The sequence below is a fragment of the Microtus oregoni genome, unplaced genomic scaffold (assembly GCF_018167655.1).
Source record: "Microtus oregoni isolate MIOR12 unplaced genomic scaffold, Mior012 000003F_ref0000135, whole genome shotgun sequence".
Lineage (NCBI taxonomy): Eukaryota > Metazoa > Chordata > Mammalia > Rodentia > Cricetidae > Microtus > Microtus oregoni.
The window spans coordinates 57,540,000-57,564,760 of NW_024543062.1; the positions used below are offsets into that span (position 1 = coordinate 57,540,000).

Consider the following 24,761-nt stretch of genomic DNA (forward strand, 5'->3'; position numbering starts at 1 on the left):
CAGGGCTGTGCCAGCTACAGAACACGGTAGCATGGGGGACGTGTCTGCAGCACTTACACCTCACGTTCCGTAAGCTGGGGACATCTCGTCCCTTCTGGACGAGTGACCTACTTCTCAGAGACCGTGAGGGAGCGCGACCACTTAGCACAACATACAGAGATACGCGAATGCAGGTAATGATTATAATTATTTATTACAAATAAATGTATAGAGTTTCACATCTCTCAAAAATGGTTCCTGGGTTTTCATGGATGGGCAGGATCTGGATGTGGAATAAAGGGCTGTGTGCTTACGTAGCCTGTCCATGCAAAGCTCATTCATCTGCCACTAAATACTTTAAAAAATAGAATGGCCTCCCTCTGAACAAATCTGCTTAGTGTCAAGATTAGTAAAAGTGTATGAAACGGGTTGATTCACGTTAGGAGGAAATTTGCTGCAAGGAGAGAGGAGTGTGACCCTGGAGGCGCCTTGGCCGCGTGTGGGAGGTGACTCGGTCAGCTACAATCTGGTTGGCGGTGACTCGGTCAGTTACTATCTGGTTGGCGGTGACTCGGTCAGTTACTATCTGGTTTTGGCTGACAGTAAATGCCACAGGTGGCTTCCCATCAAGCAGAGACCCAATCCTGCTTTCAAGAACTGTTTGACCCCAGGAAATAGAACATGTCACTTCCGGCTCAAGATTGGGAAGCGCGGCAGCCCTTCCCATGGTCAGCAGCATCCTAACGTGTTTGACAGTGGGCAACAGGGTGAGGATGTAGGGCAGGCGCAGCCTCCAGGCCGACCTCATCCCGTGATGACAGACTCTATGAACGAAAACTTCCCCAAATGAAACTGGATGTGCAGTTAAATATTGGCACCAACTGCCTTCGTGGAAACCTCTCGTCGCCATGGTGACGCTCTTCCCCAGGGCCGTCCCTGCCGCCCCTTCAGCCGCCTTCACTCAAACATTTCGTAGTGACGCGTCTGTCTCACTCGGGGCACCATGTCGATGAGGAGCCTGCAGAAACGAAGACAGGCAGGGTCACCTTGATACCAGGAGAGCTTGGGGAAACGGAGGTTATTTGTGTATGTGTGCGTCTGTGTCCTTTCCTGTGTGTTCAGGTGCATGGGTGGTGTGTGCTTATGCATGGCGGGGGGGAGGGGGGGGAGCTGTGGAAGTCAGATAACCTTGTCCGTTTGTCCACTTTGATTTTCCCCGGCAGGGTCTCTCATCTTTACCTGGAACGCACCCTGCTAGGCGGGGTGGCTGGGTGATGTTCTTCCTGTCTGGAATTACAGGCATGCACCACCTCAGCTGGCTCTCCTTTTCAATGTGGGTCACAGGGATCATGTTCACATAGTTGTGCTTCCCCACCTGAGCTGCCTCTGCCCCCGAGTCTAGCTGTTATTAATTCTGCCCACATGCCACGTCACTGTCCCTTTCAAAGCAGACAGCTCAGTGGTTTCCTGCACCCATGTGAGGCTGTGTGTTCATCCACATTGTCTTAATTCCAGAACATTCTTCTTATCCTCTGTGCACACTAATGGTTACCCCTGCTCCGTCTTCCACATCTCTTCCCAAACAACCAATGATCTACTCTGTGACTCTTCAAGTGGATCTATTCTGAAGTTTGCAGATCAAAAGTATATGGCCTTCATGTTCATCTGGCATGTTAGTTCGTCCACACTGTAAGGTGTTGGGACACTTCATTCACTTTGATGCCTGAGTCCTCAAACCCAGAGATAGTTACAAGTGTTGGCAAGGACCACCTCAGACATGGCTGCTGGGAATGCGCACAGTGGTGCTGCTTTGGAAAAGAACTTGTCAGGTCCTCAAAATATGGACAGTACCCTAGTGGATGCCAGGAATCAGTTAACTTTTAAAAAATACAGCACCTCGACAGGAACAATTCTCCCTAAGGACAAGACAAGCCTTAGAGGCCATATCCAGGGACTGGCATTGGGCTACTTTTTCAGTAAGTGGACCCCATGCTAAGATGGCTTTGCCTCCATCCAGGGTGACCCTTTGCATGGAGTAGGCCTATTTACATTTTCTTTTTACATTTTAGTGTGCGTGTGTGTGTGTGTGCGTGTGTGTGTGTGTGTGTGTTTGCACAGACACCACAGGTAACTGTGGAGGTCAGTTCTCTCCTACCTTTAATCATATGGGTCCTGGAGATTGAACCCAGATCATCAGTGTTGGCTACAAACACCTTTATCCATGGAACCATCTCTCCAGCCCCAGGACTGGTCCCTTTTGTAAAGCCTTGCTAAGCCTAGGGCTGCCTCTGCCTGGCCTTCTCTGATTCCCTGCAATACACATGGCATCAGGTGACAGGAAGGATGCTCAGATGACCTTCACCTGGGCATCACGGAGACCCTTATTATAGCATTCTGAAGATGAAGGCAAGTGGATCAGAAGTTCAAAGCCATCCTTGGCTACAGAGTGACTCTAAGGCAACCTGGACTTAAAAATAAACAACAACAATAATAATAGTAATAATAATAATTCTGAACCCACAGTATAGAGGAAGAAAGGGGGCCATTTAGTGCATAAAAGAACAAGGAAGAGGGCTGGAGAGATGGCTCAGCAGTTAAGAGCATTGCCTGCTCTTCCAAAGGTCCTGAGTTCAATTCCCAGCAACCACATGGTGGCTCACAACCATCTGTAATGAGGTATGGTACCCTCTTCTGGCCGGCTCCATACACACAGACAGAATATTGTATACAAAATAAATAAATAAATAAATGCTTACAAAAAGAACAAGGAAGAAGAAAATGAGTGTCTGAAGTGTAAAAGGCTTTTCTCTTCCAAGAGTTCCCACTTCACTCGTAGAAGACCACCCAACAGGGAAGGCTGTATCCCATGAGGCCTTTTCCAATCTTGTGAGAAAGGTCAGTGCTGTGCAGCCCTGTCCTCTGGGCACGACAGCCACCGCCTTTGTACTCAAGGCAGCGACACTGACCCACAGGCGACCCTCAAGGGCTGGCCGGTCGACATCCCTTAGAGAAGGATGGGGCAGGATGGGTCATCAGACGCTCACCTGAGATCCCAGCCTTCACACTAGCCTGCCCCACACCTTCCTCCCAGCTGCGCATCTTCTACCCCAGCTGCTTCCATGGCCTCATGGGATATGCTGGAGTACATGGAATAGGAAGGCTATCTGCAGGCTATTGCATATATGCAGTTATGAGGGGCTCATTAGGGTGAGGCGTTCCAATGGTGGCGCTGGTTGAAGGTCACCCACTGAGCTGGCTAGTTGTGCTGTGTTTCATTTTGTTGGTCAATTTGACACAATTTGGGGTCATCCATGAAGAGGGAGACTGAATTAAGAAAATGCCTCCCTCGGGTTGACCTGTAGGTACGTATGTAGGGGTATTTTCTAGATTAATGATTAATATGGGATGGCCCGGCCCTTTGTAGCCCTGCCATCCACCCTGGGCAGGTTGTCTTAGGTTCTGTAAGAAAGAAAACTGAGAAAGGCATGTTGGAGCAAGCCAGTAAGCAGCACCCCTCCATGGCCTCTGCTTCAGCTCCTGCCTCCAGGTTTCTGCTTTGAGTCCCTGCCCTGATTGCCCCCATTGATTGCTGTGATGCAGAAGTACAAGATTAAATAAACCCTTCTGGGCTGGAGAGATGGCTCAGAGGGTAAGAGCACTGGCTGCTCTTCCAGAGGTCCCAAGTTCAATTACCAGCAACCACATGGGGGCTCACAACCACCTTGCCAGCAGTACATTATATGCTTAATAAATAAATTAAAAAAAAAAAGAGCCGGGTGGTGGTGGCGCACGCCTTTAATCCCAGCACTCGGGAGGCAGAGGCAGGCAGATCTCTGTGAGTTCGAGGCCAGCCTGGTCTACAAGAGCTAGTCCAGGACAGGAACCCTGTCTCGAAAAATCCAAAAAAAAAAAAAAAAGAAAGAAATTTAAAAAATAAATAAATAAACCCTTCCCTCCCCAAGCTGCTTTTGGTCATGGTGTGGATCACAGCACTAGAAAGTCAACTAGAAAACCTGCAGGCCTCTAAGTAGCTCCTCATCTGTGCTCCTGTGAATAAGCCCAAGAACCTGCACCAAGCGAGACATGGATGGGACCAGCACTTCGGTCCAGTTCTTGTGCCCTATTTGGGGTGGGAAGATGTTTGCTCACATTTCCCCAGGAATGGCAAACACAGCACTCGTGCCTGAGGCACAAAGGAATAAAACATCAGACCCTTTCTTCATCTCCTGGCTGGAAAAGGGGTGGGGGAAAGAAGAGTTTTCAGAGCATCCCCGCCCCCTGGGTGATCAAAGATTAAAAGCAGAGCCGTACTTGACCCCATAGGCAAAGATGGTGAGGCCGATCAGGACACCAATGCTGCCATCCAGATACCAGACTTTGGCGTTGTGTTTGAACACTTCGGCACTCAGGAGGATGGAGAAGCCCATCACTCCCCCGACAAGGGAGTTGAACCCTGCAAAAGAAGACAGATCACATACCAATGTGAAGTGGACATTTCACAGTCTAGGCGATCAAGTCTATAGACTACAGACGAACATAACAGGCTTCATTCCGTAGATGGAACCTGCACACACACACACTGCTAATGGATTGTTTGTTCTGAGTTAACCTCCAATCTGGATGCCAGCCAAAAAGCTGGCTCGGGAAGAATCCGAGGCTCTTAGTGGGGAGGTTTCCTCCACGCTACACAGAGAGAGGAAAAATGATGAAGGAGAAACAGGGCCCAGTGGGCGAGACTACACGGAATGAATGCCTGGCTACCTTTGCTTCCTCTCCCTGTATAGCTTGCCCACTGGAGACGAGATGGGAGGCACACCTCTGGGCTGTGAAGCCACTGTCTTCTCAGGCTGCAAGCTGTCTGAACAACAGTTTAAAGACTAGGGAGGTGTGCACCCCCAGCAGCGATGCCCAGCCAGACACACTGGCATGGGTCTGTGAGTCTGTGAGCTCAGCATTCCTGTGGCAAGATGGGACATGGCGACAGCTGACTAGTCCTGGAAGCTCGCTGGCCAGTGGCAAACAAGAGACACTGTCTCAAACAAGGTGAGAGGTGAGAACCAACACCTGATGTTGTCCTCTGACCTCTACAGGCATGCCCCTGGCACATACACTCACACATATGAGTATGTATGTGTGTCTACACACATAAGGGTGGGGTGTGGTAACAAAAAATATAAAGCAGAAAGACACTACTATTTTTAGTCACACCCCAAACTCTTCACATGCACACCCCACTGCCAACCATTCCATGTCCTCCATGGGGGCCTTGAACTAACAGAAGCGCTCCTTGTTTGGGCCTTCCCATGCCTGTTGCTTCCCTCTCCTGCCAGCAGGGGACGCAGTGCGCACACTCCTCCTCTCTACAGACTGCCCCACCTGCCTCCTTGTCCTCAGTTTGTTTCTCTCATGGTTCTTTCCTCCCTATTTGCCATTTGTATTTTACCATCTCCCACTAGAAAACTAAGCTGGGAGGCAGAAGTTCTGTCCCGTTCCTTGCCGTCTCCCATATCCCAGAACAAGGGTGCTGATGGTGCTGTAATAATTAGTGACTGTCCACAAGACTGGGGAGAGGAAAGGAGGGTGTGTGGTGTGACCTCAGCTGTCCCTGTAGTGTGTGTTGGAGGGGAGGACCGCCTTGCTGCGCTGCTCAGAAAAGAGGAGAAGTTCCCCAGGCAGCCACTAGATGTCCACATAGTTCCACTGATCCAGCCCTCATCAGTCAGCACCACGGACAGCTGTCCAAAGCCTCCCTGATGAGCAGCTGAGGCCAACGGAGCTTGATGCTGGGGGGGTGGGGGGGGGGGGATCCTCTGCTTGTGACATAGCCTGACTCTTAGTGTCTTCTCTTTCATAGACAGGGACTAGGGACTGACTCCAGACTGTCTCACAGTCCCCCACCACCACCAACGTGTAGTGTGTGTGTGTGTGAGAGAGAGAGAGAGAGAGAGAGAGAGAGAGAGAGAGAGAGAGAGAGAGAGAGAGAAGAGGTCACCCTCAGCGGTCATTCTCATATCACATTCTATCCTGTTTTTCAAGACAGTCACTGAACCTGGAGCTAGCTGGGCTGCCTAGCTTTCCTCTACCTCTGCCCCTGCCTCTGCTTCTGCCTCTTCCTTAGCACCTGCTTCTGCTTCTGCTCTTGCTTCTGCCTCTGTCCCTGCCCCTGTCCCTGCCTTTGCCACTGCCCCTGCCTCTGCCTCTGCTCCTGTCTCTGCTCCAGCCTTTGCCCCTGCTTCTGCCCCCACCTCTGCCCTTGTTCCAGCCTCTGACTCTGCCCCTGCCTCTGCCCCTGCCCCTGCCTCTGCCTCTGTCCCTGCCTCTGCTTCTGCCCCTGGCTGCCAAGACTGCGATCACAGGGTCCTGAAAGTTCTCGAGTGCCCCCCCCCCCCCACACACACACACCAGTCTCTGTGAATAAACCCTGTGGCTGGCTTGACAGCACAGACTAGTGGGGGCCATGCTGACTGGAGATGCCACTGACCTGACTTTCACGACTAGATTGGAATCTGTGTAACTAATTGATCTGTGTAATCTTTAATTCCATGCCGAACAGTCTGATAAGGATTTTCACAGAGGTTCCAAGTGTTTTCAAGTTGGAAAGGAATGAGACATCTGGCCCCTCTTCTCAGGGGGTTCCCTGATTCCTTCAGACTGCCAACCCTTACTGGAAAGTTCCACAAGGTGGCCTCTTGCATAGTTGTCTTACTTTGATTCCTCAGTTGTGCTCAGGGCTATTTTAGTCTTGCAGTCCAGGCTGGCCTCACACTCACCAAGAATGAGCCGAAACTGCCCACCCTCCGGCCCTCCTCCCGAGCGCTGGGATTACAGGCTTATACCACTATGCCCGGTTTAGTAGGTGATTTAGTAGGCACTAGGAATGGAATCCAGATCTCTACTCATTCAGGTGAGCACTCCTATAACAGAGCTACATTCCTGGCTTCACCTTCTGTCTGAGGGCATGTTTACATGCTTACTGAATGTCTACAGCAACCAACCAGCTGGACCAAGAGCCTCCGAGGTGCATGAAGAAGATGCCGGCCGTTTCCCCCACCCCCTGGCTCCACCCCCCCCCACTAGCTGCTGTCATTTTCTTCTGAAGACCTGCTTCTTGAATGCCAAGACACTTGTCCCCCATACACACACACACACACACACACACACACACACACACACCAAGGACCCAGCCGGCTGAGCCAGCGGGGCCCAGCTCCCACAGAACTCCAGTCCAGGATGCATTGACATCATGGGAACAAGTCAGGGGCTGTCTAGCTCATAGGATAAGGGTTCTAGAATGTCACTTCTGGTCTCTGTTGGGAGAGAAGATTCTTGGCTCTGCCTCAACCAGAGGAACAGCCACAGGGCATGCACCAAAGTGAGGCAAGATAGAAATGTAGGGAAAGTTTAGCGGGAGGGGGGGGGGGAGAGGGGGGACAAAAAGAGAAAGAAGCCCCTCCCCAGGCATCTAGCTAAGGCCACTCACCAGCAGACAAGCAAGAATCTCCTGGTAACTGACAGCTACTTAAGGTTTCTCTCCCATCTTAGTCACAAGGCTAGAATTTTCTGGGAATCTCACCAGAAAGCCCATTTCAGGGAAAGAGCACGTACTAACCCTCTGTATCACCTCATGGCTCCTAGCTTCCCCTTATCAAGATATTGTCCCATCCAAGACATCTCCAGAAGGTTGGAAAAGAGAAGGAAATGTGTGTGTGTGTGTGTGTGTGTGTGTGTGTGTGTGTGAGAGAGAGAGAGAGAGAGAGAGAGAGAGAGAGAGAGAGAGTTCTTAGCAACCGTTGAGATGAAACTTGAGAGACACTAGAAGGGTCTAAATGGCCAATGCTATGGCAGCTAATCACTTGCTGTGCCCTGAGGACTTCACATCCACACTGGAGTACATCTTACTTCTCGTATTCTCCCCTGAGAGGCACCCTCCCCTCGTGTGGCTGTGTTTACTGTCTTCTGAGCACCTTCTTGGAAGCCTATATTAAAATACCTTTAATAAGCCAACCAAGTCCACTTTACTACAGCAGCTACTTCTGAAATTCTTTCCAGCATCAAAGCCATCAATCCCAAGTGGCTGGGACTAAAATCCCTAAAAGTCTAAGAAAACGCCTCAGGCTACTGAGGGTGGCAGAATGGAGCAGTATATTGTCTTCTCATAACTGAAAAATGGACCCCCAACAATAAGAATAGCCAGGGACCCTCAATCCTGACCCCACTCTGCTTCCAAAGAGAGAAGAAAGGGTTGCAGGTAGCTCCCTAAACCTAATGAACAACTGGAGCCCAGATTCTGGACTGCACAATGAGGAGATGGCTGTAATTACTATAGCTCCATCTGCCAGAGACACCCCCTTGTAGGAGAAGGGGTCTGCTGCCATTATTCATGGGGGGGCATCCTCTTAACCATTTCTTGCGGCCACCTCCTTGCCTCCCCAGAACCCTGTCCCCACTTCAGTGGCTACCTCCCTCCCTTCTGCTCTCCACTCAAGAGACCCAGAAGTGCCTTCAAAATGGATTAGTCATGTCTCCCAACTACTTAAATATTTGATAAAATAGCCATACTTCTGTCTTTCTGCCCAGGGAACAGTCATTCCCTGGGATCTGCCCCCACTAACTTCCAGAGCCCCTTTCCAGCTGGTAGGAACCCCTTTTCCTGGAGGAAGCCAATCAGCAGTCATCTGCTTGAGAACGAATACTTTCGTTCCACATACTGACTTTTCTTTGGAGTTTCCTTCCAGTTTGAGCATGATGGACCTATCCACTTAGGTAGGAAATCAAGCTCAGAGGGAGCAGAGGAGATAGCTCGGTCCATAAATGGAGACTTGAGTTCTATTCCCCAGAATCGATGTAAAACAAAACAAACCAAAGAGCCAGGCATCGTGGCATGCATGTGTAATCCCAGCTCTGGGGAGGGAGAGAGAGGTGGATTGCAGGGGCTCACTAGCCAGCCTGTCTGGTCTACTCACAAGCCAAGGAGGACAGTGACTGAGGAACAATGACCACGACTGTCCTTCGGCCTCTCCGTGTATGTGCAACACAGCGAGACACTCAGTACGGTGGTGGGAAGTCGGAAGTTCAGGGAAGCCTAAGCACAGATCTGAATATGAAGCAGCTCTGAGGATAAGGGAAAACCACATACACAGGCGCGAGGCCCATCAGTGCAGAGAGATGAGGTCATACTCGAACGATGGTCGTTGTCAACTTGACACAGTCAAGCATCAAGGGGCGAGAGAGTCTCAATAAGGGATTGTCTAGGTCAGGTTGGCCTATAGGTTTGGAGAATTGTCCCTATTGACTTAATTGCTGTGGGAATAATGCCCGAAGGGGGCAGCACCGGCCCCTGAATTTGGGCACTGGGCTGTAGCTGAGTGGAAAAGCTAGCTAATCACTAACAAGCAAGCACACGTTCATTCTCTCTGCCCTTGACTGTGGATATGTTGAACTCCTTCAAATCCCTTTCCTGATTACCTGAAATGATGGGATGAGCCCTGGGAGTATGAGCCAAATAAACTCTTTCCCCCTAAGTTGGATTGGTTGGGGTGTCTTGTCACAGCCATAGGTGGTCTTTGTGATCATGGACAGGTCTGGGGGTGGCTCTGACCACTGAGTTCATGCTCAGGCTTCAAGCTTCATTGCAGCGGAGGTGGGGGCAGCAGAAGGCATACAGACCCCAGGCCTCTGCAAGCCAGCAGAGCCTGGGGACTGATAGGTCTACCTTGGAAATGACAGTGGGAGTGCCTGTGCTGTCTCCATCCTAGGAGCTTAGCAGGCCGTTCTGACTACTCTGGGGCCCACCCCCACCCCAGGCACCAGGTGGTGAAACACAGATGGGGGAGACACAGAATCCACAGCTTAGAGAGACCAAGGCCCCACCAGGCTCTGTTATCTTCTGCTTGAAGAACCCGGCCATAGATACATCCTCAGAGAAAAACAATCTCAGCCTACAATCCTTCAGTTTAAATAAATTTGACCGATGTCTTGTTTGCTTTGTGAGGCAAGGTTTCATGTAGCCTGTGCTGGCCTTGAACTTACTATGAAGACAAGGGTAACCTTGAACTTATGGCCCCTGTACCTCCACGTCTCTAGTGCTGGACGGCAGGTGTGCACCACTCTACCCAGACAATACCCTACTGAGGCTCGAACCCCCAAGGCTTGTGCATGCTAGGCAAGCACTCTATGAACTGGTTATGTCCCTAGCTCTATTTCTTTCCTTAAGAAAATAAAAGGCCAGGTCTAGTGGGACACATCTGTAATCCCCATACATGGGAGGCTAAATAGGAGAAAGGAAAGTCCAAGGCCAGCCTGAGCTCCATACGAGACCCTATCTCAGGAAACCAAGAGAAACCCAGTCATGCCGGGCGGTGGTGGCACACGCCTTTAATGCCAGCACTGGGGAGGCAGAGGCAGGCGGATCTCTGTGAGTTTGAGACCAGCCTGGTCTACAAGAGCTAGTTCCAGGACAGGCTCCAAAGCTACAGAGAAACCCTGTCTTGAAAAACCAAAAAGAAAAAAAGAAACCCAGTCATTTCTGCTCTGTTTTATATGATGAAACTTAGGGTGGTAGACGCCTGCTTTGGCGTGAGAGCTCCAAGAGTCACAAAGTAAGAAGTTTGAGGAATAGGGCTGGTGGTAAATGGATCCCTGAGTTGTCAAGTTCACTTGCAAGACCAGCATCTACCAGCATCCAGATGCACCTGCCCTGGCTCAGAGCTCAGCCCTCAGACAAGAAACGCCTACACTACTCACCATCTGTGATGAGAGCTCTGCTTGTCAAGACCTTCCCCAGCATAAACTTCAGCACAGCCAGGACGCTGCAGAGGATCCCACTTAAAATGGAGACACTGAACAGGAAGTCATCCTAGAAGAGAGCATTCCAGATTTTGACAAGTCATCTTGTCAAATCTCGCTAGCGCAATCATCTTCCCCACCAGCATTGTGTAAAGTATAAGGGATGGGTCAGACACGCTGCCGCCAGGTGGCAGTATACCGCAGGTGGTCACCTGTGTGCCTGGAGTTGAGAAAGGATTATTAAAAATAGCCAGACTAATATTTACAAAGCCATTATGTATTCCCCCTGCCTGCAGTTCTGCTAAAGCACACAGCAATCATTGATTGTTACAGGATTGGTTATAATGCCAAGAATGATGTCCAAGTAGTATTCTCTAGAGAATTCACAAAGCTGGCAACTGAGAATTTGGGAACCACGGCACTGCCCAAGAACCCTTCCTCACGGAACAAACTGGTTTAGCCACAGGATCCTTTCTCTTTAGAGATACTTAAAACCCATGTGGGTTTTTTTTTTCATTCACACAATTGAGATTTCAAAGATAATCTTCAAGGTGGGAAAAAATGGTGCCTAAAAATAGTCCACTGTTGACGTGATTTTCACACTTCCTGTAGGTGCGGCATTAACGTTTGCAAGCAAATGGGTGAGTCACATGTTCAAGGCTGGCATCTTCATTGCTATCTCCTGACATCAGGCCCCTAGAGATCCCCTTTGAGCTCCCACGCGTTGCTCCCCTGAGACACAGCCTCCAGGTTCTCCAGGATTAAAATGCAACTGCCAGCAGAAATTCAACACGGGAGCAGATATTTAGAGAGAAATAGGATCATCCTTTAGCAGTTTATTAATAAAATTGCTATCCTAGTGACAGACGCAGGGACAAAGGAGACAGCTTGCCTTGCCAGGATTGAAACTAAACTAAATCATTTTTTAAAAAATTACCTCTCTGGACTTGGGGTTTCTGTACAACGTGAAAGCATCTCCGCCCCCACCCCGCAAACGCCCACCATTGACAGCAGCAGCTCCGACTGTATGTGCTCACAAATTCCTATCTACTCTCCCTCCTAGGAGGACCAACTACCCCAGGATCACCAGCTCTCCTTGGACTTAGAGCCTCAAGACTAGCAGTTCCAACAAAGGGAAGGGAAAAGGAGGCAGCTGAAATGGATCAGTGGGTGAAGATGCTTGCTGCCAGGCCTGCTGGCATGAGCTCAATCCCTGGGGCCCATGTGGTAAAAGGAGAGAACCGACTGCCAAGGTTGTTCATGGTCCTCCACCCATGCTGTGGCAAGTATACATGCACACTCAAGTGCATGCACGCGCACACACACACTCTAAGTTTAAAATGTAATAAAAAATGAAAGAAATGGGGGAATGGTAGCACCAGAGGGCTTTAGCCCACCAGACTCCACCCGGATGAGTAATTGAAGCTAACATGAGTTGTGATACCACACATCCTATGAGGAGATGGGACACCAGACTCCACCCGGACGAGTAATTGAGGCTAACATGAGTTGTGATACCACACATCCTATGAGGAGATGGGACTGTGCCTCTGTCGTGACTCACCCCAAATCCATGGCCTCCGATTAATGCGAAGACTATCAAGCAATCCTAAACTAAATTATCACTTAGAAAGCACCTGATCTTCATTCCCCCCATATCAAAGGTATATCTGGAATCTGTCACCGACTGAACACTGGGAGGTTTGGTAATTAAATCTAGCGTGGCATTTGAGGGTAAGTTCAGGGACTAAAAGCATCAGTGGAAAAACTGGGACATTAAAACTGCATCCATGACTTTATCTGTAGCATTATGAGCCCATCATGGGGAGAACACACTGGGGTTGTGAGATGATAATACGGGGACACTGGTGGGGGACATGAACCCTCTGCACATAGATTCTTCATGGCTCTGAAGTGTCCACAGGTGGGGTGTGTCTCGTTGGTGAAGTGTTATCCCCTCAAGTGGATGGTCTGAGTTTGATCTCCAGAACCAACAAAAAACAAGCCAGGTACAATGCAATCCCAGACCTGGGGAGGCAGAGACGACTGGATCCCTGGGGTTCACTGGCCAGAAGGATCGATCTAATCAACAGGCCCAGACCAATACACACACACACACACACACACACACACACACACACGTACACTTGCACACATATGAATGCATACACATACAAACCTACATCTACAAACACGAAACACTGAGCTAAAACATTTTCAGATTTATAATTATCTTCAAATAATCCATCTCACGGAACTGTGACCTCTAATACTTGTCCACATGGGGACACAGAAAAGTCAGCCATCTTTGAACCAGGAAGCAAGTCATCACAAGATGCCAAAGCATCGGTACCGTGATCCTTGGATTTCCAATCCCAGAAGCGTGAGTAGTAAATACCCATTGTTGGTAAGCAACCTAGGATGCTTGGTCACAGGCTGAGACTCCCTAGTCAGGACATACACAGCACTCTCAGGAGCTGTGGTCACCTGCACAGGAGTGGCTCCATCAACAGTCTGCCTCAGAAAGAGGAGTCTAGTCATGAGAATCCCTCATGAAGGGCAAAAAAAAAAAAAAAATCTAAATAATCCCTCACAGGTGTGCCTAGAAGCTTGTCTCCAATGTGAGTGTAGATCAGTGCTTCTCAGCCTGTGGGGCATGACTGCCTTGAGGCTGAATGACGCGTTCACAGGGGTCACCTAAGACCATCGGAAAACAGATATTTGCATTATGATTCATAACAATAGAAAAATTATAATTATGAAGTAGCAAGGAAATGTTATGGCTGGGGGTCACCACAGCATGAGGAACTGTGTTAAGTGGCCATAGCATTAGGAAAGAACCACTGTTGTAGATATTGCCATGGTGACAATCAGTATTACCACCACATACAGGAGTAGTGGCCCTCTTATAAAGAGACCTCAGAAAACTCCCTTGAGTGGGGACAAGGCAAGAAGACAAGGCTGGCATCTTGCCTTCCCTACCTCCAGGATGTACGAAGCAAGCATTGCTTGCAGACGGAACCCTAGTCCATGGTACTCTGTGGCAGTAGCCCAAATGGTCTGAGATAGTGTCTGTGCCCCTCAACTGTTTGCTGTTTTGGTTTTGGTTTGGTTTGGTTTTGCTCTATGCATATGTATGCCTGTGCCTAGTGTCTGCAGAGGCCTGAGAAGGCATTGGATCCCCTGGAACTGGAGTTATAGGTAGCTGTAAGTCACTACACAGGTGCAAGGGTACTGAACCCACGTCCTCTGGGGGCCATCCATGCTATCAGCCACCAAACCGTTTCTCTAGCCTCTGTGTGTACTCAATTTATTGTCAACTTGATACAACCTAGAGCCACAAGAGGGAACCTCAACAGAGAAACTGCCCGTGTGTGTGTGTGTGTGTGTGTGTGTGTGTGTTCATGGGTAGGGAGACAGGGAAGAGAAAAAGATGGAGATGGAGGGGGAGAAAAAGAAGCAAGATAACCAAGAGAGCCTTCTTCTATGTATGATTCCTGCTTGAGTTCTTCTCTTGACTTCCCTCAGTGGTGGACTGTGATGTGACCCAGAATGACAAGCCAAGAGACCCTTTCTCCCCTTAATTACTTTTGGTCATAGTGTTTTATCAGAGCATCAGAAACCAAACTAGGGCAATGCCTGACCCATGCTGAAGGACATCTTATAAGAAGCCACCTCATCTGCCCTCAAATGCCTCTTGTCTTTCAGATTGCATGTGACAGTGGCTGTTGATCAGTCCACGTGAGTGGCATGTCTTTGTGAAGAGCAAATAATGGACAGACTCTAATTTTCCAATTTTGTTGGTCCCAAACTGTGAAAAACAACACCTTAGCTTGGCAGGACCAACAGCTGGTAGAGGAATCCAAGAACTTGGAAGATTCTAGATGCTGAAAGCATGTTTCGGCTAGGTGGTAGCTCAGTCTGTGGTGTGTTCCCCTTGCAAGCAGGAGGACCTGGTTTCCACCCTCAGAATCCGCATGAAAAAGCTGGCGTTGTGGCATGCCCTCACAATCGCAGTGCCAAGGAAGTGGATAGAGACAGGTGGGTCCCTAGGACTCATGGGCCAAACAACCTAGCCTAATGGGTGAGTTACAGGTTCAGTGAGAAACTCTGCCTCAAAAAATAAGGTAGACAGTTGTTCCGTCTTCTACTTGTATACACACAAAGGCACACACCACAGACATATACCTGCGCACACACACAAACATGCACACAGGCACATACATACAAAGCTTTGAATCCTACACTCCAATCTGGGTCAAGATTAACCCCATCTCACCTAGCAGAATGAATCAGGGAAACAATCTGAGTTCCACATGTGACCACACCAGAGGAGAAAGCCTCCCTCCTGCGGTGAAGAGGGATCCATGACCTCACACAGCAGCAGAGTTGGACCCAGCCCTAGGGAGAAGCCACTTCACACTGCACTAAGGAAACAGGCTTGGAGAGCAGGGGTGGGGTGGGGGTGACCTCAACCCATTGGCGAAGACCTGCACTCCGAGTTCACATCTGCTGGCTCTCCCTCACAGTCTAACAAAGGCCACCCACCCTTTCGATTTTTTGGCCCAGACTAGAAGGTGGAGAAAATTTCAGCTCTTTTTTTAAGACTCAAAGGCAATTAGAGAGGAGCTGATAAAACCTGAGCTAGGTGAGGATTCTAGTGCTGACGTGTGACATCTGTCATTGTGTGCTTGCGAGGTTAAGGACCTTGCCAGTCAGACCAGGTTCTCCAGTGAGTTTTTCTCCTGGGAGATGCCAGGCCCCAGCGTTGCCTCAGCTTACAGCATGTGGGCTGATAAATCAAAGTCCCCATGAGATAGAATTCTCTATTTCCACAACAGATCAGAGGATCCCAGGCCAGCCAAAGCTACTGGATGGAGCTGACCCCCTCGGCCTTCACCTGCTATTTTAATTCTGCCGGAGTCATGCTGACCTCCTTCTGGTCCCTCAGTATGGATACTGTGTGTTCTTATCCCATCTTTGTATAGGCTCCTCTGCCTGCCTGGAAGCTCGGTGTGTCTTCATGCCCTTCCATCGTCACCCTTCTCTCTGAAAACAACACCTCCTCAGTCAGGTGGTCCTGAATGCAATCCTTCTCATCTTCAGAGGGTTTTGCTGTCAAGTGGAAATGTCCCCCATAGGGTCATGCATTTGAGCATATTGGTCCCTGGCTGGTGGTGCTGTTTGGGACATTGTTGGAATCTTTGACACCAGTCCTTGCTGGAGGAAATGGGTCACCAGGGGGCGGCCTTCAGGTTTTTTGGCATGGTCCTGCTTTTCTGTCTTCACTCTGCTTCCTGACTGCAGCTACACTGTGACCAGTAACCTCACACTCCTGCCACCACGCCTTCACTACTGCGGTGGTCTGCGTTCCTCTTGAACCGTGAGCCAGAAAAAGCCCTTCCTTCCTTAAGCTGCTTCTTATAACATGTGTTGTCACAACAAGAAAAGTAAACAATATAGGGTCTCAGGGTGTAGCCAGGCTGGTCTGGAAATTAAACTAGTATAGCTCAGGTTGGCCAAGAACTCACTATGTAGCCCAGGCTAGCTTGGAACTCACAGGGATCATCCTGTTTTGGTCTCTTGCAAGTAAAGGCACTTGGTGTCAAGTCTGACCCTCTCCGAATTCAATTCCAGACCCATAAGAGGAAAGGACTCCCTCAAGACATTCCTGAACTCCATGTTCTCTCTGTGGCACACATACCCCACCCTGCACTAAATAAATCAAAATATAATAAAACACTTTAATATAAAGATTTTGGAGATTGAATCTGATTGTGTCAGTGGTGAAATACAAATAAACCTCACCAAAACACCCAGAGAGTTCCCTCATGTCCCCAACTCAGTCCCCTATAATTGCTTTATGATTTCAAGCCTATATATTAATTTCTCCTGATCTTGGATTTTATACAGTTGGCCACACAGTAAGCAAGTTTCAGTCTGAATTATTTTTTCTTTTTCTTTTTTGATTTTTCAAGACAGGGTTTCTTTGTGTAACCCTGGCTGTCCTGGAACTTGCCCTGTAGACCAGGCTGGCCTCAAACTCACAGACCTCTGCCTGCCTCTGCCTCCTGAGTGCTGGGGCTAAAGGTGTGTGCCACCACTGCCTGGCTCTGAATTCTTTTATTAGTGTGGTTTTGAGATTCCTGCATGAGGTTGCAGGTTTCAGTGTCTTGTCTTGTGTGGCCCTGATACTCAATCTACTGGTCTCAGCTCTTACCACAAAATGTTTTTTTTTTTTCATTTCTGTTTTGTTTTAGTAATTCCACCCAGGCTCCTCATGCGTAAAGCAGTTTTCCATTATGTTCCCAGTGGAAAAATTGTTACTACAAGGAGCTAACAAATGGGAGGACAGCTCATAGGGTCTGTAGGTTCTCTAGAGGAAGAGAAATGATTATACATACACACACATGCATATATACATATACATTACATACATATATGTATATACACACATGTATATAATTTACACTATATATACATATACACACATGTATATAAATTAAATTGGCAGTGGCCATATGCACCTGATATTCACGTGTAAGACTGAGAACCCAGCGGCTGCTCAGTCCATGCCCCAGCAGTCCCGATCTGGTGCTGAAGGCGTGGAGGACTCCTAAAAGCAGCCTGTCTTCGGTCTACTTTGGGAAGCTGAAGAAGCTGGGTTCTGATAGTGGGGAAGGACAGGGGCAGCAGTGACGATGGGACAAAGGCACCTAACAGCAACAAGTGAAGGCAAGGAGGTGACCACCCATTCCGAGAGAGGGTCTTCCGTCTCTATTAATCCTTCCTGGAGACTCCCTCACAGTGCTGCCCAAAGATCAATTCCAGATACAATTAATCTGACAACCAAGATTAACCCTCATGGGATCTAACGCTGTTCCCTTATTTAGGAGACCAGAAGCAAATGCCAGAGAGAAATGAGCAGAGGTGGAGGCTTGACTATGCTGCCTCCTGCAGGAGCGACAACAGGCTCTTAGTCAGTCTAATGACCTTGGCCGTCAGGATATCTCCACGCAACTCCATCTCTTCCAACCTGATGTACAACATGGAACGTACCCTCTCTCACCATGCCACGCTCACCCAGTATCCCGCCCATCAGCACAGAGTAAGGACATCTGATCGCATCTTCTCCATGATTCTCATCTTCACATGTTTCCATACATAGTCAAGGACGGCCAACATTCAACACTATTTGTCACCTGAGTTTTGTGTTGGGCCACATTCGCAGCTATCCTGGGACACAGGTGTCCCATGGTCTGCAGGACCCGACACCTGCCTGCCGCAGTTTCTAACACGATATGACCGAGTTTCTCTGCCCTCCCAGGCACCACTCCCATCTTCCCGAGACAGCTGCATCTCAGAGCATTTGTATTCATGCCATTGCTCACAGGAAATCCTTGTGTCAAAATGAAATTTCTTCAATAGTGTGTGCCAGTTGTCACCTCCTGTGTGTGGTTTATTCTTTATGGGCGGTGACAGTAACAGTTGCAAGTCCAGGACATGATGCATTGTCCCTGATAATGTCAGACAGAGGCCGGATCTGCAAAGCCAATCCAGCCTTCCCCTGGTGACCCCCACTTTTCTGTTCATAGGCAATGAGGGGGTAAGAAAGGACTCTGGAGGCTCGCCTGCTTATGCCTGCAAAAAGGCGCCCTTTGCCTTCCTAATGAGGACAGATTTCAAACCATTCTGACACTGCATGTTGTCAGAGCGCCACCAGGGCAATGCCAGTGCCTGCTGAATAATGCATGAGAATCGATTTACGGCCCCAGGTGAAATTAACACCGTCGCTCTCATCTTCAGAACTTTTCGTCACCACCCTCCCCCGCCCCCTCAGAGGTGGGGAAATAGCACCAAGCACAAGCCTCACTCCCCGCTGGTGATTAAATCATATTGACAAATTACCCCGTGTTCTCGTTGGAAGGCTTGGGAATTTGTAAGGTAGCATCAGGCCATTCGGAAGTCAGGATGTCGAACACTGATGCTTGGATGGTGGTGTGATAAACAGGGAGCATTGGGGATCTTTATGGGCTTGAAACAGACTGGGCCACCCCAGCCCCGACAGACTGACAGGTGAGGGTCTGCCAGGTAGTGAGCAGAGTAGGTGCCAGCTTCCTGGGGTTCACGGAGCTGAGACGGATGTGAGGGTCATAGGAACCATGGAAGGAAGCCACAGCCTTGCCAGCAAAGGCGCTATGATTGTCCAGGGGTCCAGTGGGACCTTCTGAGAGGCTGGCTGACACCCCCTGGTGCGTCCTGGCTTCTGCTCAATGAGGCATCAGACACACTTCTGCTTTCTCATATGAGAATGTGAATCTCTGAAACCGAGTATTCTAATATCTGGGTGTTGCCATGGTTGCAGAGATGAGCCACCTGGCTGGGCCCATGCTTTCCTTCCCTGGTGACTACCTGGCTACACCCTCCTCCCCGGATGATCATGACATTTAAAGGAAGAGGCTCCTCGGGGTTCCTAAAAACATTACATCACATAACCTGTGACAGTTAATCTTGATGGTCGGTCTGCTGGGCTCTGGAATCACCTGGGAGACACACCTCTGAACATGTTTGTGAGGAAGTTTCTAGAGTGAGCTAACAAAGAAAACCAATTATACTGACACACAATTAATATTTTTAAGTATACTCTAATAATAAAAACTAAAATAAAATATAAAAGTGATGTGGAGATGTCTAAAAATTATAAATGTTGTCTCTAGGGAAGAGGTTAAGTGTTTTTTTTTTAAATAATGAACCTTGTAAAACAACTTAGGGTGTGTGTGTGTCTAAGTTAGAGAAAAACAAGTAATTAGCCCATCCTGGTGGCCCACACCCATAATCTCAGCCTTTGAAAGGTTGAGGCAGAAGAATTATATATTCCAGTCCACCCTGGGCTACCATAGTGAGGCACTCCCCAGCTGTCATCTTAGACATTTAAGGAGAATATTTCAGGATAGTAATTGCGGCTGTCTCGGTCAGCGTCCAGCCTGAGAAAGTCTGCCTATGGCAGACAGCTACTGAGAGGCATCAGCTGAGGCGGTTCTGGTGAGTCTGCAGTTAGAAGCCCGCAAGGCCAAGCAGCAGGGTGGTCAGAACAGACGCTAACGCCCATAGCCGGAATGACCCCCTCTTTCCTCAGGGAGACCTGGGCTCAGTCTTTAGGGTCTTCAACCAACTGCAGTGGGTTCACTGGGTGTTGACACTCAATATGTACATATTCCGTGCCACAGCCAGCAGATTTCACGATAAGTCGAGGCCACTGGAGCCTCACACACCACACATTCATCCTCGCAGCCTGCAAATGAGCTGGTCCCCAAGAGTTACCGTCAAGAATCTCAGAAACTAAAACCACCACATACCTACAAGACCCAGAAGAGGAAAAGTGGAAAGCAGAAAACGGGCCTCTATGCAAATTACCTCGGCCAGCTCCTCCCACAGGCGAGCATTTCACGGCTCTTGTCGTTTGAGGACAAAACAGAAAAAATATTAAATGCTCCTAGCTGGAGCTGGCTGGCTAACTCAGCAGCTAAGAGTGCTTGTTGCTCATCCAGAGGCCCTGAGCTCAGTTCTGAGCCCACACACTGAATGGCTCCCAACCACCTGAACTCCAGCTCCAGGGGATCTCACACAGCCATCTTTAGAAGCTCTCTGTGGAGCCTGGCTTTGCAACCCTCAGTCCTCAGGGAGAGCCTTCGAACAGCTGTCAGGAAACGTGGGTCCACTCACTGCCTCTGAGACTGTGTATCATTCACATGACCATTCAGAGTCTGCGGCTCTCTCCCTTGAGCCAGAATGTGTCTTTGTTGAAAGATGGTGGCCAGTCCAACACCTCCACCCACTACGGAAATGTCCCAAAGGTCTGAGGCGACAAGCTAAAGAACACTGTTTCAGAGGAAGAAAACACAACGATACCTATTATGACAGGATGAAGCAACATGGCGGGTTGCTCACAGATACAACAAACTCATTAAAAACAAAGGTTCCCCGAGCCAGGAAAAAGACCCATTGGAGACTCCTGAGTCTCCCAGGAAACCAGAGCTGACAGTCAGGAGAGCAGGAGGACGACCCGCTCACACCTCAGAAGCTGATGCAGATGAACACTCAGGAGCCCAAGTGCCAGGGTCCTTCATGGGATGTGCCATGAGGTCACGCGTGTTTCCCACACAGATCCTCTGCGGACTGCTGCTATATTTAGCTCCCTGTTTAGCTTTCCTGTCTAATCAAACACATTGTCTTCCACGCCATCTGTTTATAGCACAGGTAAACAGTATCGTCAGCAGAGTGTCTGGGTCACCACTGGGAGAGCAAACCTTGTCTTCATGGCGACTCATCTGTCCTGGGTAGATCTCAGTGGGCTCCTAGCTGGCCTCACAATGAGAGGCCACTTGTGGCTAAGCACAGCCCCTGTGCTTCAAGTACACGTTTCGATCAACATTGACAAATTCTGTGACTGTGAATTCTTCTATGGGTGTGCGTGCAAGCATGTGGAGGTCAAAGGTCAACTTCAGGTGTCATTTCTCAGGACCCAGCTGCCTTTTAAAAAAATGATAATTAATTTGTGTGTGTTTGTGTGTGTATTTTGTGTGTTGTATGTGTCTGTGTTTGTGTGTGTGTCTGTGTATGTGTATGTGTCTGTGTTTGTGTGTGTGTATGTGTATGTGTCTGTGTGTGTGTGTTGTATGTGTCTGTGTGTTGTATGTGTCTGTGTGTGTATGTGTATGTGTCTGTGTGTTGTATGTGTCTGTGTGTTGTGTGTGTGTGTATGTGTACACCACAGTGCACATATGGAAGTCAGAGGACAACTTTGCACAGTCAGTTTTTTCTTTCCAAGTTTGTGCAGACTCCAGGGATCAGACTGAGGCTGTCGAGCTGGCATGGTAAGTGTCTTTACCTCACGGAGATTTTACACTAACGGAATAAAGAAAGTCATAAGTCAAGGGGTTTTTAAATATATGGCCTGGAATATCAGGTAGGTGGGTTCGGAAAATTGGGGACGTCTCTGTAAGGATCGTCTCAGACGCTGTGTATGACAGTCTGGCTTTGGGTTGGAATGAGTGGTCAGGTTACCATGATCTTCCAGCTTTGGCAGTCATGGGTGTTGGTAGGTCAGTCACGGAGGCAAGCAAAGACAGTTGTTAATGAGAGATTAAAAACAGCCACACACGATCTGGCTTAAGACTGGCAGCATTCCAACTCAGCCCAATCACGAAATCAGTCAATCAGCCTTGAAGAGTCTTTGCTGGGTGGGAAGCATTTTCTTCTCTTCTGGGAACTTCAGTTTACAGTTGGAATCTCCGATCTCACATCTTTAACACCTTTGCTATGAGCCTCAGAGACCTCACTGGAGACCTGTGGGACCTGTTGAAATACCCTCCCCAAATGAGACCCTCGTTGCAGAGGCCAATGAGACACTTATGGACAGCAAGACCAGGAAAACGCTCCTTTAGCCCCGTGTCCCTGCTGTTCCTTCAGACACAGCCGTTCTCTCACTTCCTTCTGTCAGATGCTTTTGTCTCTATCAGCAGCTCTCAACTGGGGGGGGGGCGGATTGCGACCCCTTTGGGGGTCCAATGACCCTTTCACAGGGATCATCTAAGACCATCAGAAAACACAGCTATTTACATTACCAGTAGCAAAACTACACTTATAAAGTAGCAAGGAAACTAACTTTATGGTTAGGGGTCACAGCAACATGAGGAACTGTACGAAAGGACCCCAGCACTAGGGGGGTTGAGAACCACTGCTCTAAAGCCATGCTCGAGAGATCCCACCAACAGGGGCAGACCAAGCAGGGGTAAAGGCGGGGATGTTTCTACCATGCAAGTGACCAGGGAAGCAGATGAAGGTCAACACAGAGCAGATGGCAAGCAGGAAGTGACCAGACAAGGATGAGTTTACAGTTTTTAAAACTACATTGAGTTATTTTTTGTGGGAGGAGTCACACAGTGCCAAGGGTCATATGTGAGGAGCAGGAAAAGGAGGAGGAGAAGGAACAGAGTGAGGAAGAAGAGAGAAGTGAGGCAAAAGAAGGTGAGGGAGAGAAGGAGGGAGGGAGGGACAAAGGGAGAGAGGGAGAGAGGGAGGGAGGGAGGGAGGGAGAGAGGGAGGGACAAAGGGAGAGAGGGAGGGAGGGAGGGACAAAGGGAGAGAGGGAGGGAGGAAGAGAGGGAGGGAGGAAGAGAGGGAGGGAGGAAGAGAGGGAGGGAGGAAGAGAGGGAGGGAGGAAGAGAGGGAGGGAGGGAGAGAGGGAGGGAGGGATGAAGGGAGGGAGGGGAAGAGGGGCGAAATGTTCGAGAGGGCTAAGCCCTGAAAGCCAGTGGGCAGCAAAGACAAAGACACACAAGCCCATGGAACCGGGAGCCAGAGGCAGTCCAGCAAAAGAGACCAGGGCTCAAACCCAGACTCTGCCACCAGCCACCGACAGTCTTAGACTTCAGCTTTCAGAGCCCGTGTCCCACGAAAAGGAAAAGCTCACGGCCTGCCCTTCCTCATGAGAGCAGCTGCAGAGTCAAAACAGGATGTGACCCTTTAGAAGCAACCCATGGTCAAAATAAAAAAGAAGAAAAACAGAATAAAGCACTCCATCTTAGCATTAAACAACATAGATATATCAATGAAAAAAATTAAGTAAAATGCAGTGGGTAAGGCAATCCGAGACCCAGATTTCTGAAGATGCACATTTTTGTTCAGAAGTTATTTTCGATCTTTTTATTTTTATTTATTTATTAATCTGTCTGTTTTAGAGCCAATATTCCACATAGCCCATGTTTCCCTCAAGCTCACGGTGTAACTGAGGATGACCTTGAACTTCTGATCCTCCTGTCTTCACCACCCAAGTGCAAAGACTGTGCCACCGCACCTAGTTCAAGGCAGTGCTGGGAATGGAACCCAGGCAAGGACACTCTACGGACTGAACCACACCCCATCACTAGATGCTGGCTGTGTACTGTAAATAAGTAAATAGCCAGCTGCTGGCATCGAGCAAGTGTTGGCTCACACCATAGCACAGCCTACTGCTCGACTTCTAGACTCGGAACAGTGCAGAGTTGTAGAGAAGTCTCTTGCAGAATCTGCCTCATTGACCAAAGGTGTGGTGGAAGGGGAGGTTTCTGCCCTTTATGAAGGCAGCCTGGCTGCACAAACCCCCCAGGCCTGCTTTGCGGCTCACCCCAGAACCAGCTGGCTCAGTTCTGCTTCCAGACAAACCCCAAGGGGCTGGTGACACTCTGGAGGTTCAAAGCCAGCTGACTTCACAGCTGAGTACCTCCTGGCTACACAGATTTCTAGTTGAAAATGGACCCATTGTGAACTGGGGAGTGGATATGAGGAGGGACCTGAGTTCAGATCGCAGAATCTACATATACAGCCAGCTATAACCTATAACCAGAGCCCTTCAGGGGAGGGGATGTGGGGACAGGAAGATCTCTAGGGCTTGCTAGCCACCAGCCTAGATGAAAAACAGTGAGCTCCAGGTTCAGAGAGAGAATCAGTCTCAAGGGAATAATGTGGGGAGTGATAGAGAATACATAATGCCCTCCTCTAGTTTCACAGGCCTGTATACCCTCACATACGTGTACACACACATACACTGACATGTTCTGGTACTAAAGCTCACTCTGAGAATTGCACCGTTTGTACTTAAACTCACTATGAAGCTGAAGGTGACCTTCAACTCCCAATCCTCCAATATCTAGCTCTCCAGTGCCAGGTTACGTGGCTGATTTGCCCCTCTAGACACAGTTTGTGTGGTGCCGGGGCTCAAACCCAGGCTTTCTTTCATACTTGCTAGGCAAGCATTACCCATGGTGCCACACACAGTCTCTGGGCCTTCTCCTGTCAGGGTAGAACTGAGCTGTGACAAGGAAGCTTGGATTTGAGGGGAGTGGTTAAGGTGTGATTGGGAGGGATGGCCATTACCTTGGAGCCCTTAAGAGCACTGTGCCTGGTTTAGCTCAGGCCCCACAAGAAGTGGCAAAGTCGCTGAGTGCAGCTGAGGCTTC

At 49.1% G+C, this 24,761-nt stretch overlaps 1 protein-coding gene across 1 annotated transcript in view; it reads right to left on the reverse strand.

The window, feature by feature from the left end:
- Positions 1-858: 858 nt before the first annotated feature.
- Tmem163 (transmembrane protein 163) overlaps positions 859-24,761 on the reverse strand; it is a 184,765-nt gene continuing 160,862 nt past the window's right edge. Inside the window, exons 6-8 of the mRNA XM_041648202.1 lie at positions 10,723-10,834; positions 4,291-4,432; positions 859-997 (exon numbers count right to left, since the gene is read on the reverse strand). Of these exons, the coding sequence (XP_041504136.1) occupies positions 937-997; positions 4,291-4,432; positions 10,723-10,834 (315 nt within the window). The 3' untranslated portion in view covers positions 859-936. The remainder of the gene's footprint in view (positions 998-4,290; positions 4,433-10,722; positions 10,835-24,761) is intronic.